The following is a 16237-nucleotide window of genomic DNA, read 5'->3' on the forward strand; positions in this document are numbered from 1 at the left end:
TAACAAAACAGTTCTTGGCACTATTGGATAGTTGAGATTACAATGGTAGTCAAACTTGCCCCAGAACTGTATCCTTTCCTATTCTCCCAAATATATCTTATAGCAAGAAAACAAACACAGGTAAAGGGTTTTGACACAACATGAGCACAATTTAATGTTTAATTTAGCTTAATTTAACAATTTTGTGTAGCCTGTATAAACCTTTTTATTGACAAATAAACTTGTTGTGCACAGGTTGTTAATGTTGTTTAGAATTGCAAAGTGACTTTTGTTTTGATGTGTATTTATAGCTGATTTATAGCAATTTTGAATCAATTGATATAACAGCAGATTGTTCTAACACAGTAACTCTCTACTTCCCTCTATTGGGAGGGAGAGGGACAGAAAACGTATTTACATGCAATTTTAACAGAAAATTAATATTTTACATCAGGACTACCCTATATTAATAATACATTATGAAATTACCTACAACACGTTTCACAAACAACACTGTTTCATCCAAAATCATCCCATGCCATTTGTTAACAAAATATTAAGTCTAGGTTAAAGTATATCCTTGTTGACAGTTTAAACATGTCAGATTTAAAAGAAAAATTATATAATATTTATATTCATTTTTTCAAGAGATTTATAAAGCTTTATCACTTGGCAGATCACATGTCATCTTATGCAAACAAATGGCTAGTGATAAACGTGTTTTATTTGAAATTGTAAAATACTGCAAAGTTTTATTTTAAGTGGTCTGCACAGTACGATTTTTACTTTTTCAGATTTTCTATTATTCCTGTATTGTGTGACTTAGTTTATTTAACAATCACTCTGATATTCTGGTAAACCGCCCAACTTTTGCAACGGTTTATCAAAGGTGTCTAATAATTGCCCTATATAATATTCAATGGGCTTTCAGTGGGCGGTTTGCTTAGGTTTATAGATAATAATGAATAGCCCTGTTACTGTTTCATTGGATGGAATGAGCTAATAAACCACCAAACCGTAAGCGCAGTTAGATGCCTCAGGTTACAAATGCTTTCCCAGATCGCCCTGTGAAACATGATTGGACATGAGTGTACAGCAGCACATCTTTAGCAGGGAATTCTCAGATGATACAAGAATACCAAGTGTTTGATTGTTTGTGAAACTTTGCATGTCTCTTACATTCCCTCGGGTTGTTTATTTTTGTAATTTCACTTTTAAGTTGCAGATGGTTGGGTTTGAAACATATTTGAGGATGCTGTCGAAAGAGCATTCTGAAAAATATTGAAGTAACCGAAAAATCTGTTTGTACTGGTCTTTGAAAGTCTATAAACATAGTTAATCTTGCTGCACTTCAGTTGGTTCATGCTCTTCGGACATTGGGGAGTTAACACATTGATCAAAATACGAGTTTCTACACATGACTGACAGTATTTAAATGTGTATGACTACGCCAGAGTGACAAACAGTAAACCTGACATGACCATGCAGTTTCCATAAGTGTGAAGAAATCCATGTTCACTATTTATTTTTCCTACAGCAACTTTGCTTTCTTTATAATATAAAACCTCAGCCTGGCAAGTCTATTCCTATCCGACTCAGGGCCGGGCTGTCATTTATTATCTCAGCCTCTGTAAATCGTAAGAGCAAGCAATGCATTTTTGTCAGACAATTGTATGGTCCTGGCAATGGTTCTGAATGAATAAGCTCAAATTTTTAAAATGCAGCCGGGATGTTGAAGGCTTGTAGTGCCCTGTCTCTACTTGCATCTGCCAGGAAACATTTAAGCTTGAAGGTTGTCTGACTGAGCTAAAGCATTACACACTGACAATGTAAATAGGTTTTTTTCTTAGGCATGCTCACATTAAAAGCAAAAACACAGCTGAGTATTAACAAATTATTATATTAACTGTAGGTTAGGTGGACTGGATGACAAATCATGTACAGGGACTTTGCAGTTCCCTTGTTGACCGCTATGGGGAGACCAAGATTCAGAAGCTACACATTAGTTAAGACCTCAGTCTTTAGTGATTTCCTATTTTATTTCAACTACTTTTTTGGCACTTTGTGACTCTTGGCTTTTGTTTCCTATAGAAGAAAATGACCTTTGACCCTACCAAAATATATAACTAAGTATTGAACTGTGTTTTGTGTGTAACAAAGATTCTTCTGTATTGACATTTTAATAATCAAATGTTTGTTTGTATTTTACAAGTTTGTGTACTTGTTTCCACAGTCTGCATGCTAAAGGTTTTCACCATTAAAGTTGAATAAACTGACCTGAATAGAAGGCGTAAGGAATTTTGATGGCCACCTTGTGAGACCTGAACAGCACAAATGACTTGCCTCTGGCAAAAAAAAACAAAAGTGTGGGTTGGTAGCCGAAGGTATGCTGGCCTACATGTGTGAACAAGGCAATGAGCAAGAGCACCTGGATACAAATTATGCCGATTCCACTCGAGGGCTTCTCTCTGTCATGACCTTTGTCCCTGATTTTGTCTGCATGACTTAATTCTCTGGTTAGTCTGTTGTTTAATTGCATTGTATATTTTCTATCTAAATTGTTTCTCCCAGACAAAAATGAAATTACATGAAGGGAAACTGTAATTATGTGAAAATAGTCTTAACACCAGAATTCCAGCGTCTCTAGCGGCACAGATTTGTAGATTTTATTTCTCGATTCTCTAACTATATTTGAATCATTGTCTCCTCTGTTTCTTTTCTATTCTCTTCTTATGCCTCCAAGTACATTTCAAGGAAAGGATACTTCAATGACATGACTGAGAACTCCATTACGTCTTCTGAGCTATGAAGGTTTTGTTTCACAATGCGTGCCATCATATCACATCGATTTGTATTATTACATAGTTTTTTTTCATACAATAAGTAACTGTTTTAGTGCTTATCTATAAGGTCTGAACTCACTTCTTGCACATAGCTATAAGCTTCCAAATTTATGCACCTTACCCAACCTGGAGCAAGAGGCCCCTAAACCTGATTCCATGATCAGATAACAGATTCTTTCATGCATGTCATTGTTAGCCATTGCCTCACCCAAATAACTAAAAGCCTGGCCTAGATCCCTAGTTTGAGACACATTGTGAAGACTCATCCGAGTTTCTAGTAATATAAAGGTGCTACAAGTCACATTGAATGGATATATTTTGCTCAGTTGCAACATGTGGTCAAAAAATGTTCTGTAATGGCAGTAAAATGCTATAATTAACCATAGTCCTTCTTAACTGATTTCCTACATACCATAATTACCCTGCCAGGATTTACAGTATATCCCTTTTAAAGTTGTAATGCACAGTACAAAAATCATGCTAAACATCTACCCCAGGCTAAGATTTGCAAATACCATGCACATTAATACATGTATTGCCAGAAATCATGTCAGAAAAAATGTAGCTTTCGAACAACATACTGTAGCTCATTGTCCTGCGTCAAGTCCTAACTGTGCCACTGCACCGCCACACCAAATTCCTTGAGAATACAGTATCATAAATGCATCAATCATCAGCTCAGATGTCATATTAATGGAATTTGAGGCTCCTTCAAAACGTTAAAATATGAAATCCACTCTTGACAGAAGAAAACTTCAACAACTAGACAAGACACATTCCTCTCCAAACAGAAGAGCCTTTGATGACTGACGGCCCCAAATAGAATAGACTCAAAGGGTTTGAAACACAAGTTCAGATTATCGATGATTGGAGCTTAGCTGGAGGACATAATTGAGGAGCATTAAACACTTTCTGCATGACCCTTTTATTCTTGTAAGAGGATTTTAGGTCAAATTTGACAGACCAATTGCAGAAGTTCAATCATCGGGCGGAAACCGAATGCAACTCGGATCTAGGCAATCGTTTGACAGGTGGAGCAAACCGTAAAATGATCCAAGAACGTCCCTTGCTTGTTCCTTGATGGACAATAGCCCACTGTAGAACAATGACTGAAAAACTATTTTGTTAACGGGGACATCCTTCACCTTTTTGGCCTTATTTTGGTCTTATTTAAGCAAAAATGGTTTAAAAAGAGAAGTTCTGACATTTGATATATTTTGTCATTTACTTAAGTAAAGATTTGTTTTAGATGAAAGAAGCTTGGTCCATAATTTCATTTCATTCTTTAGCACATGTGCAGAGATACTGTATCCAACACGTACTGCACATGTGTTGGCAAATAAATAAAAGTAACCGTTTACAGTCAAATAAAACTGAATTTAGAGAATGCTGGAAGGAGATTATTATTTCTACATAATACCTTGCGAGACATGCTTTCATTAGCCCCAGGTTACGACCTGCTCATTTAAATGGGACTGCAAATCTGACTTTGAAAACTAACGCTACAGGAGATGCACACAGACTTTTTTCTTTTTCCCATGAAATTCACCATCAATACCCAAACTGGGCAAGACGGCATTTCTTCTCACAGCATGACATGTTTGTTGTGAAGAAATGCTGTCCTGTCTTAGAAAAGAGCTTTTACTCTAATTTTGTTTTAGAAGATTTGAGTAATCTGGCATTATTTTAGATTATTATGGCCATTTAGAAGTAGACTAAATTTGTAGATACTTTGGCGTTTCAACATTGTTTACGTTAGTGTTCCCATCTGTGAAGCAAATCTGCAAAATTTGCGGCCAAAAATCTGGGATTCATATAAGTTTAAAGGCTTCTTTTAAAACCAAAATCAAACGAATATGTTCCTGACGTAATAAACATCCTTTAACATTTACAGAAAGCACACTGTGTGACCCAGATGGTCTTTGTTTTACATTTTTAAAAGAACACTTTAATCAAAAATGAAACATGGCTCACCATTTACTCACCATCATGACATCTTTGGACACCCTATTTGACCTGAGCGGAGAGCTGCAGCGGGAGGCTGAAAACGTTAATGATTAATTGTATGGTGCAGGATGAGGCTATTGACACAAACATGAAGCAGAAAGGAAAAAGTTATTCACATTGCATGCTTAATGTAAGAATTATAACTACAGTAAGCAAAACATGTTGTGTATGCAGTACACAAACAAAAAAATTCAGTGCCATGTTCTTAGTGCATTCTTTATTTTAATAGGAATGCTAAGCTGATGCAGGTCTGAGTACGTGTTTCAACAGAAGCCCAAAACCTGCTGATCACAGCATTGTCTCCAGAGGCAGCGACTAAACTTAACAGCATCACACTTCTCAGCAGATGAGAAGAGAGAGTGGAGAGACAATCTGATAATAAATGCATACAAGTGAATAGTATTCATATTTGTGTGTGTCGTGTTTTCTCCCTGGTATCCGATTGCTCCCTAGAAAGCTGACCTCACCAAGTAAACACGCACCGAAGTACCCTTTCAACCTTGCAGTTGCTGTAAAGAATGTCCCATGGCTTTAACATGAAACGGAAATATTTTGTGATAACTTTGTTTAAATCTTACATTATGCAGAAATGTTTGCCCAAAATGTCACGGTTTGGTAAGAATCTGAAGAATTTTCACTTGCACCCGTTGGACGTGTTTTATCTGGATCAGACTAAATGAGTTTAACGGACAGCATACCAGAGAGTGACAGACAATATTTGACACACATATTTGTACAGCAATCAACTTGTATGTGTGAGGAGAACTCCTTACAATGAACTTCACCTTATCCCTTGTATTGCACAAGCACACCATGTCAAACATCCTCAAGTTGAAACTGCACTTCAGGTCATGCTTCTCTCAAGAGTGCCGGTGACAAGTTCATCTTGAAGACAAATTAGGGGTGGAAGCGGTCAATGAACAAAACATAAAGCTTGTGTAAACATACTGCATTGTTCGCAGGATCAAATTTGTTTCTTTTGCTTTGGTCCCTCTATTTCAATACAAACCACATAGGTGATTTTTTAACCCTAACACTGTAGCAACACAGCAAAACTGGCTAGAAATGCGATTTAACTTACATCCTTATTTTGTGCACCATAACACGCTATTATTCAAAACTACACCAACAGGTTAGCAAAATTCTGCAAAATGCATAAATGTATGCAAGGTAATGACAGTAATTAAGTCAGTTGTTTAATTAAGCATTTCAGCAATTCAATTTAAAAGAGTCTTTCTAACATACGGACAATTATATTGCTTTAAAATAACATCTAGTTGACATAAAATAAACACACCAGTTAATAAAATACACAATACAAAACAAGCACATGAAACAAAGAAATTAATAACGTTAATGGTTGGTCAATCTCTGTTAGGTAAAGGCACGTCGAGTTTGCAATGTCTTTACGCCTGCGCAGGACGGCCAACGCTACACTGGCGTCGTGAGGGCAATAGGGCGGCGATTTCCTGCGCTGAGGTAAAGAAGGTGCTAAATATTTTACGAGGGAACTCTCTGAAACAAATGCAGATACAAGTAAATATACAAAATGTTAAGAGTTGAAAACGTACCCGAACTCTTTAGAGCTGCCCGGGTTTTGGTGCAGTTGACACACATATTTTATATATACTGAATTCTCGAGCGTCTTCGCGCCACTTCTACTTGACGTAGGATGCGACCCAACTTCCTATTTCAAAAATATATGTGTCAACACAGGAAAACTGCGCGCTTTTCAATCCATTTTATAATTTAAATATGAGTACTTTAATCCCACGATTTACCCCACAAAATCAAATTTATACAAATATACGTAATTTATCGAATCTCAAATCCACGCATCGCCGAGTGCAGTTTAAACGGTGCAAACCTTCCTGCAACACTTTCAATAGGCAGAATCCAACAAGTGATACTTTCATTCACATTCTAGGTTTTTGTCATATATTCATATTTTTCAACGTAAAATGCGATGCTTTGTTTTATGAATATTTCTAGTATTGTACATGTACACTATTTGTTGCATAATGGTAGTATTTTGCCAGGGATATTGCTTTTTTATTCATGATACCTTTTACAACGTAAAATTATATAGTTTCGTACAATATTTGCTGTATGGTATATTGCCAAGGATTGTTGTCAGCCTTTTATAACAAGCCCCGATCATAGACATAATAAATTACAATTATTTATCAAATACTTCATTTAATAAATTCTACTATTAGATATCATAAAAAATAAAACGGTTATTACGTCTATGGGCGTGATAGTAAACTTGGGTGACTTTAGGACCCGGTGATGTCCTGATTGAGTGCTGCCGCTCGCTGCTGCTCTCTCGCTTCATCCGAGCCGCTCGCGGTTCACTCTCATCAGCTGTTGCACCGGCACCGGGCCGCTTCTGAATCTAAAGAAGCGGGACGAACTTTGGTCTAACTTCCAACCAGGGTCTCATGTAGCTATCGGAACGGTTCAGTTTTTCCAACTGAAATGGCAAAAAGGTATAAGTTAAAACCGTGCACTTTTAGAGTTCTTTTCGGAGTGTAAATTGATTAAAACGAACGTCTGATGCGGGTTGTCGTTGCAGGTGTCTCGCGCTAATCTGTTGCATGTTCGTCGTGCTGTCTCCCGCCGCATCGCAGAGGAGAGGTGAGTGAACGACATCTACGTTGGGATGCTAGCTGGACCAGTATCAGAGATGTTGACTGTAGTTAGGCTTGTTGGGAAATCGAGATGTAACTTATAAAGTTTATTATCTGTGTCGGAACGAAGCTGTCGCGTTTGTTCAAAGACGTGATACAGTGTGGAAGCTCGTCCTTTTTTATCTTGGTGCACGAGCTTCAAAGACATCTTTTGCCATCGTAGGTGTCAGTGATCCAGACAGCATTTGTGTTAAAAAGCAACTTTGAAATGATAGGAAATAGCTTGGACAGAGGGCAGAAGTGTGCAAAAGATTAGAGATCAGATTTTATTCATTGAAAGTTAACACGAGTGAATATCATTTAGAGTAGTTGCTTTGAGAATGTTATTTTTAATTTATTTAAATTGGTAACCCCTTGTTTGTTTGGGTTTTGTCTATATGACATGCAACCGGGTGTCCTGTGCGCATCATTCAGCTGTGACTCTGTAGCAGACCTGCATTTAATTAAGAAACGTTTTGTGCAGCTGTCGTGTAGGCAGATCTTGAGACCAAGAGTGATGGGAAACTGAGAACATTTTCATAAATATTTGATTGACAATGATCGCCATTGCTGTTACCACATTAGAGGAATAATGCACAGACTTGCACTTCAGTATGTGGGTGCATTTATCCGCTCGCCAGATGTTAAATTTGACTTGCTTACCTCAAATGTATTTTTCTCCCATAAAACATTTTACGTTTACAACTTCTGTCACCTCAGGAGGGTGGTGATCATATTTATTAGTGATTTCAGCCCTATAGCTAATTCCTCATTCGTTCAGCTGATGAAGTTACAACTCACTTTGTGTTACAGTGCTCTCTGATCTCCCGTACCTCGCAGGTATGTTTCCCCAGGTAGATTTAAGGATTTATACAAAGTAGCGTTTACTAAGAAGCAGTAAATTCTCAATGTGCCATGGTTTTGAAAGGAAGGCTTAGGAGAAGATCAAGTGTCGAGTGCTTGCCCATAACAATGTCTGTTTGATGGTTTTATAGCGCTGTTGTATTGCAGAGTCCCTGCCATCAACTTGTCACCACCGTTGTCTAATTTAGGCTGGTGCATACATTAAATCTTTAGTTATTGAAAGCTTTCTGTACTCGAGGATTATGGTAGATTTTAATCATCGCGAATCAGTTTCACACTTTCTGTATAAGAGGCCCACATTAGTGTTGGGACTGCAGGAGTCCAGATTACTTTCCAGTCGCACGAAGGACTTTTCGTAAGTTTGTCGCTCTTTGACTCATCGTGGCCCGAGGCTGCGCAGCAGGCAGGGAGGGAACAGCTGTAAGAGGACACCCCGCCAGGTTATTTAATCGCTGAATGAAATTCTGCATAAAAAATCACAGCAAACAAGAGTTCCCACCTGCTGTATATGGATGCCTGCGCCATAGGAGGCAGGAAAGTCCTGTTGAGAGCTCTGTGGTTGCAAGTAACAATATGATTTTACCCAAAACAAAGCTTTCTCCATGCTCAGGGATACCTGGAGACCAACAACCTCCATGACCTGTTCTCTGTTCAGTGACCGAGCGAGACCAAGTTACAAGACAAGAGGGTATCGGATTATCAGTTGAGACTGTGTTCGAGTGACTTTAGAGTTGTTGTTGATGAAACAACATTGCGTAACCTTGATGATGTGCTTCTTTGTCTTGAAAGTTATGATACTTTAAACCATCTGCTTGTACGCTTTAATTTATTTAAATCTTTGTAACCTGCTTAGTGTTACTCTTTGCGAGTCTCGCGACGCATATCTAATTTTTCTTTTTGCATCAATGATCTCACAATCCTATGTATTTCTACTATAAAAGAATTGCTTTGTTTGGGATTTTTTGATGAGTCTAGAAAGGGTGGATTAAACATGATATGACATGACAACTTGGAATGGAAGAGTTGATGCTATGGTAAATTGATGTTAACTGCCTAAACATGTTACTGAATCACCTACAGGCACTATCATATTCTGTAACAATATTTTGAAACGTATCAAATTTAATCATCAGAGCTTTCAGAAGTTTTTGGATTTTTTATTTTTTTGTTAAATATGTTATCTAGGGTTAGTTTGAGGAATGGGAGGCCTTGTCACTTTTTCTCAGAGGTGTTGGAGATATATTTCAAAATATTTGTTATCATTTATTCTGAATTGCGTTTATGTTTTTGAATGTACCACCCCATCTGTGATGAATACGAACCGATGATAATACGAACACTTGATAAAATGCACCTTTATACTGCATTCAAGCTTTATTGTCTGGTTATTTATGGTGTGCTTTCATGGCTTGTAAAGACTTGAAATATAGCGCAACAGTTGTATAGACTTAAGTTTTGGAAATGGTCTCGTTGTTTTTCTTTTTGGGACATTTTTATGGTTGGCTTAGAAGGGTATTAAATGGTTAGTTTAAATTGTCACACTAAATAGTAAGAACACTATTAGGGGAAAGTTTGTGATGACAAAATTGATAAACTTTATTTAAAAAAAAGGTGACAGTTTTTCACAGGCTTTGTCCTGGGTCAGCAGTTTGTGGTTTCAGTAATCCATGGTTTTCCAGTCAATAAACAGACCCCCCCGAAGAAAGAATCCTCTCAGGCTTTACTAAGGGCCAGGTTCTCTGTCTGTGAAGTGTTTGTGCTGAGATGTGAATTGGATTTTTCTTTATCCCACCTCTTCTTTTCAAGGGGAGCAGTGGAGACCGCATTATCCCGTGAGCTAAATGGGCAGTATTTAACCCACTTTATGAGAATGGTAGCCCCTGGGATCAAGAGATGGCTGAGGCTTGTGTGTGTTAGGGAATCAGTGAATGAGGGAGGGAGGTGGGGAATGTGTGTTTGTGCACCTCACAAGTTCTTCATGAGCACAATGAATGCTAGTTTGTCATTAAACCGAAGATAGTGTAATCGTGATGAGATTTTCCATTAGAAGTTGTCACGAAGACGACCTCTCCACTCATAACATTTAGATTAATGAAACATGTCTTTCGTCCTGGCCAGAGTCGTAGAATATGAGAGTAACGACACTCGATCTCGCCGCCGTGTGGGCACCTGGTTCATAGAGCGCACAATAGTTCCAAACAAATCTGCCGTCAAACTTTTTGAATGGATTTTAGTGTACAAACAACAGCAAGTGCATTAATTTAGCTAAATATTAGCACATTGTGTACATGATTACTACGTCGACAACATTTATATCAGTATTTTATCTTGGGAGTAATATTATATAAGATCAGTCCTTTTGTTTAATTTCGACTACCAACCCGTTCAAATGTAAAAACATGCAGTTATTTCACCAACTGTACAGCAAATGCTTTTTGGAGACACGAAAATGAATGGGCTTAAGTGCAATGTTTGGAACTATTGGATGTCCATGACGCGGGTAACTTCTGCATTCCATTCTTACCATGGAGGTCTATGTGAGTGTCGTAACTCTCATATTAAACGGCTCTGGTCATGGCTTGTGCTTCAAAAAAGAGTTGTTTACGGTCCCCACATCTGATGCTAAGTACCAACCCAACACAATACCAAAACTGTTTAACGAACTTAAGTAAACAACATTGTTTCTTAAATCAGTCATTGAGATTTAATAGGAAATCAGTCTGACCCATCAATCCACAACTTTCTCTATTCGTGTGTGCAATAGGGCGTATTTTACGGCGTAACATGAAACATATAAACCACCTCCGAAGGTTGAAAGTTGACAATGTAGGTGTGTTTGTAGCCTATGGCTCTTTTTTCCATACATATTTTGAAACCTATGTAAGCATGATGTGTAACATACATCCTTGAATTTGATTGGTTGAAACCACCGGGAGTAGTTCAATAGCTGAAATTCTCATTTTACTCTGGGTGAAAGGTCATCCTGTAAAGATTTTTCAATGTAAAGAATGGGTCAGTAAGTCATATTTGCTATCCGATATTTAAATATTAATTTAACATTAAATATTAAATAGAATGTTCTATATTCATAGGGTAATTGGCTTAGTTAATATATAAGTTTCACTGATTTTCTCCATATGTCTGTATTAGATATACCAGCTAAGGGTGGGGGAGTTCACTGCGACACATCTGCGCTCAACAATGCGTTTCATAAGCTATTCGCAGTAATTTTGCAGACACTGAGGGTATCTCAGTGACAGGAATGAGGCCACATGGTACAAATTAATGCTTGTAATTTTAACAGCTTTTAGGTTCAGGAATCATTCACACACAAACACACACGCTGTACAGGTAAAGCCTCAATTTCCTCTTTCGGGTCACTAACTTAACTGGTTTCTTTATTGGGCCACAAAGTTAAATGTGTGCTCTTTGTTTGCTCGCCACAATGAGCTATCAGCTGTTCTAGGGTTGCATTTGTGTCCTCTTAATAAAAGCAGGTGTGCACCGTGGTTATTCAGGAGGTCTGAGCTGAAAGGTCTGCAGTTTTGGTCCAGTGCCATAAACATGGCTCTATCCAAAATATATTTTCCCTAGACAATAAGGTCTATTCCAGGTGGTGAAATAGTGATCAACAAAGCGTTTTTTTAAACCACAATTGAATTCTAAATTTTTTGCAGACAAATGCTGGCTCAAAACCCCTAGATTTTTTTTAAAATATTGCTTTGATCTGAATTTGCCAAAGCATGTTCGCTTCCTTTTGAGGGCGAGGCTGGAGGCGCTAGCAGCTGTTGTTTGTATTTTTTTCATGTAGCGTCTGTCCTCTGTGTCTGAACCTCTTGCTCTCACACTGAGCTTCGCACTTTAGTGCCAAAAAACCAATAGGAAAACCATAATTACAGCTTTTGGGTCATGAAAGGACGATTTGTAATAGTTTTGACGGCCTGCACCCTACCATCAACACGGCTAAAGGCCGCTGAGTGGCCTCTCGGAGTCCTTCCTGCCCAGATTGAAACCTTTATTATTTTGCTCCCTTGACTTGTAATTGTGCCAGCAGTTTACCTGGCAAATGACAGGCCGTTGCGTTCTGCACACATCCCAAATTCCGCAAAAATGCGCCTGTGGCTCAATAGCGTCTTAAAGCAGAACGGCATTATGTGAATAAAGCCGCTGTGAATACTTCCATTGTAAAAAGCTGTGTTATGTAATTGTTAAAAAAAGAATATAGATTGACTTCCTATTTGGATTTTACAGAACATGTAATGCTTTTGCAGCTGCTGTGAAGGAAGATTGTGTTGATAAAGTGGGCTAGGCGAGGCGGGTGGGCTTGTGGACAACTGCATGTATACTTTGTTACTCTCTGTTTCCATTGGTGTTGACTGTTGAGTTGAGGTTTAGTTGATCTGAGTTGGTTTGATTAGATTATCATTTCAGGAGGATCTGGGGAAGTGTCTTTTCAATTTATCAACTAATGTAAGAAAGTGGATGTGGATTAAGGATGACCAGCTATGTCTAGATATGAAAAGATGGTGTTAGATGCTGTTAGTACTGTAGATCATAACTGATCCAAAATGAGAAATGTAGTATATTGTTTCTAGCAGTGTCTTCTCAATGAATATTTAGTTTTATGTTTACATTTAATAATTTATTAGAAAATCCGAAGCAATTTCACACAGAGGCCAGAAACATTAGCAGTACCTTAGTACCAATTTTATAATAAAATTAGGTGTGTCCTCGACCTTGACTAAGGATTTACATAGTCGAATCAGAATTGTCACGTCTTGCCTATAGTTGACAAATAGTTAAATTACATGCGCGTGTGTGTTTGTGCACGCGTGCATGTGGGAACGACACCAGGTGGTTAGCAAGGGTACATAACAAAGTGCACCGTGCAACATAGACGCACCAAAAATAACAAGTTCCAAAAGTCTGCACTGTGCTCGCTATATGCGGTGATTTGGTTAAACTTTATAAAAAAAATTTTATCATGCAGTGCAAAAGTCAGTATAAGTAACAAACTAAGTGCATTTACAGACAAAGTGTTAATTCATATTTATATGCCCAAACATTCAAGAAGTGACAAATGTTTGGAAACAGCGTACACATTCATTTGCGAGTCATCTGTGGGTGCGTATGGAACATGCTGCTTCTCTTTACCGGTCTTACAACAAAGAAGACAGAGAGATGCGATCCTGCGCTGGATCATTGCCAGAGCTTGTGCTTATATGAGCCAGGGTTTTCGGTACACAACCCTAAAATGTCCCATTTCTTTGCATCATAAATCATATTTTTGGCTGCACAGTGAGTGCCCTTCTGATACGACCATACCCATATAACCAAAATGGTATGATCCTCATTGCATAACACCCCTGCGAAGATTCGATTGTGAGATTGGTAGTCAAATCAGGCTCCTTCTATTGAAGGATCGAATCTTCGAATATTCGGGATCACCCCTAAATAAATAAAAAACTCTCGTTTAAACCAGTTTACATCCAAATAATACCATGACTAAGAACAGTGAGTCTGAAATTGAGTCTGAAATGTTTGTGTGGTGGTCAACCAAAGATCTGCAGTGTCTTGTGACTTTTCTTATGATCTTACTTCCAATCAACAGTCGGTCAGTGCCTTTGCCCAGCCAATAGGAAAATGGTTTCCATGAGTACCAGTGTAGATATGTCAGGTACAAAGTGCTCTTTGGCCCCTGTGTGAGGGCTAAGATCCCCTTACCTAGCACTTATCTTCCCATCAGCTTAAGAAGTGTTTACATGTCCAAAGTAACAGTCTGCTGAACGCAGGGCTGCATGAAACCCGATGCAACATCTCACGAAATCCATACCAGCTCCTGTTACTCTCATGAATGAAAATGAGATTTGAATGACCACCACTGTACTCCACATAAGACTATTAGGGTAAAGGCCGGGGAACCGATATCTATAGTTGCTCCAATATATATGAAAATTATGTTACCATGTACTTACCTTTTTGTCAATTCAAATCATTCTGACTTTCTTTTTTCTGCATAACACAAAAGAGGATATTTTGAAGAACAACTGCGGTACCCATTTACTTCTATTGTATAGACTCAAAACCAATGCAAGTGAAGGGTTTTGCCGTTGTTCTGTTACCAACATTCTTCAAAATATCTTCTCTTGTGTTTAAAAAGTCATACAGGTTTGAAAAGACAAGAGGTTGAGTAAATCATGACAGAATTAAAATAATTCAGCGAACTATCCTTTTAAAAACGTTTTGGAGTCAATTACTACTTCTCAAATGCAAGTCATGCTTTACTTTATTCCATGTCTTGATGGGCTATTATGATGTGCTTCACTTTTGAAATTCTTTTCACTCAACCTTCTCTGACCAACAACTGAGTCTCAGATAGTTATCTTATTTCACCTCATGCAAAACGCTCAGCCCAAGGGTGAAAATCCCCATTCCCCAGTTCTGAAGAGATTACCACCAAGAGCAGAAGGCTTGAGAACAAAACGCAGATTGGAAGAGGTCCTGTCTCTCCTGAGAGTTCTGGGAATGAGGACAGGGGTCAGATATGAGAGACCTGTTTCATTCACGCTCTTCAATCAGCGAAAGAATACCAAGAGACTCTAAAAGCCCTCTTTAGGCAGGTGGGAACCCTATTGTGTATAGCAACACCTTTTTCTTTAGGAGGTCACATGAAATGGCATTCATCGTTCTTCTGCATTCTCCCTGCTGGGGCAGCTCTTTTTATTTCAGCCAGAGGCATGTTAAAGCATGCTGGGATAGAGCAAATATTATGCTGTGACCATTTCCTCTCCTGCTCTGATTTCAGAAGTGGTGAGTCGGTGTGTGTGGGTTTTACTTGGATGTAGGTTTGGTTTGGAAGGAAACTGCTTTATTTAAAAAAAACATAAGGGAATTTAGATAGTGTTGGGTTTCTCCATGCATGTTAAGTGATTTTAGAGGGATGCATCTAATTTGCGAACGCACCGCAGGGGTGGAAGTAAAAATTCTGAGTAGTTGTCACTTGGTAGACTTTTTTGTTAATTCATGGGCTTGTATCAACACAAAAGCCAAAGCGTCACTTTGCTCGGCATGCATGGAGAGCACAACTGTCCTGTCTATGAGCCGAAACAGTGAAAGAAGTCTTCTATTCTTTTTTGTGATGTAGGCCAGAAGGCAGTGTGCCATGCTCTGAGACATTGACAGAAAGAAAAGGGAATTAAGCCAATTGTGGGGTAGTTAGAGAGCATTTAGAGAGCATTGGAAGTCTTGCCAGCCCATTCTTATTCAAATCTATGGAGTTATCTGAACAACAAGTCACAGATGAGTCAACAGTTGACTTTGTTTTTGAGAACACGTTGGCTAAAATTTTTCCCAAGCTGCTTTGCTTTACATCTGCAACAGTAACTTGGATTGGAACATAGTTATGGTTCATTGAAGTGTTATTGGCTGTTTAAGGGATAGTTTATCCAAAAGTAGAAATTCTGTCATCATTTATTCATCCTCATGTCATTCAAAACCTTTATTTGACACTTATGTAGATCAAAAAATATACTATATAGAAATGTTGCGGTGGTTTACTGTCCATACAATGCAAGTCAATGGTGAGCTAAATTGTTAGGTTAACAAAGTTCTTTAAAATTTCTTCTTTTGTGTTCTGCAGAAGAAAGAAAATATTTTTCAACTATTCTGTTTAAATACATTGAACAATGGACTGCAAAGTCCGTACAGGTCTGTGTTTCGGGCACTGACTGGTGTCGTGATTTTATTTAACGTAGGACTTTAAACTCTCAAATCATTAGCTATGAGTCTCATGTCTCCTGTTGTTGGGCTCCTTTTACCAGGTCCACAAAACACATTGAGTTAATGAGTTCTCTCCTGAGGCAAGTGTCACCA

General features: G+C 38.2%; 1 protein-coding gene across 2 annotated transcripts in view; it reads left to right on the forward strand.

The window, feature by feature from the left end:
* The first annotated feature begins 7163 nt into the window (after positions 1 to 7163).
* col18a1a (collagen type XVIII alpha 1 chain a) overlaps positions 7164 to 16237 on the forward strand; it is a 70077-nt gene continuing 61003 nt past the window's right edge. For both annotated transcript variants that reach the window (XM_056754735.1, XM_056754736.1), the window contains exons 1-2: positions 7164 to 7321; positions 7408 to 7469. In XM_056754735.1, the coding sequence (XP_056610713.1) occupies positions 7311 to 7321; positions 7408 to 7469 (73 nt within the window). In that variant the 5' untranslated portion in view covers positions 7164 to 7310. The remainder of the gene's footprint in view (positions 7322 to 7407; positions 7470 to 16237) is intronic.

This window comes from Triplophysa dalaica, chromosome 8 (assembly GCF_015846415.1).
Source record: "Triplophysa dalaica isolate WHDGS20190420 chromosome 8, ASM1584641v1, whole genome shotgun sequence".
NCBI lineage: Eukaryota > Metazoa > Chordata > Actinopteri > Cypriniformes > Nemacheilidae > Triplophysa > Triplophysa dalaica.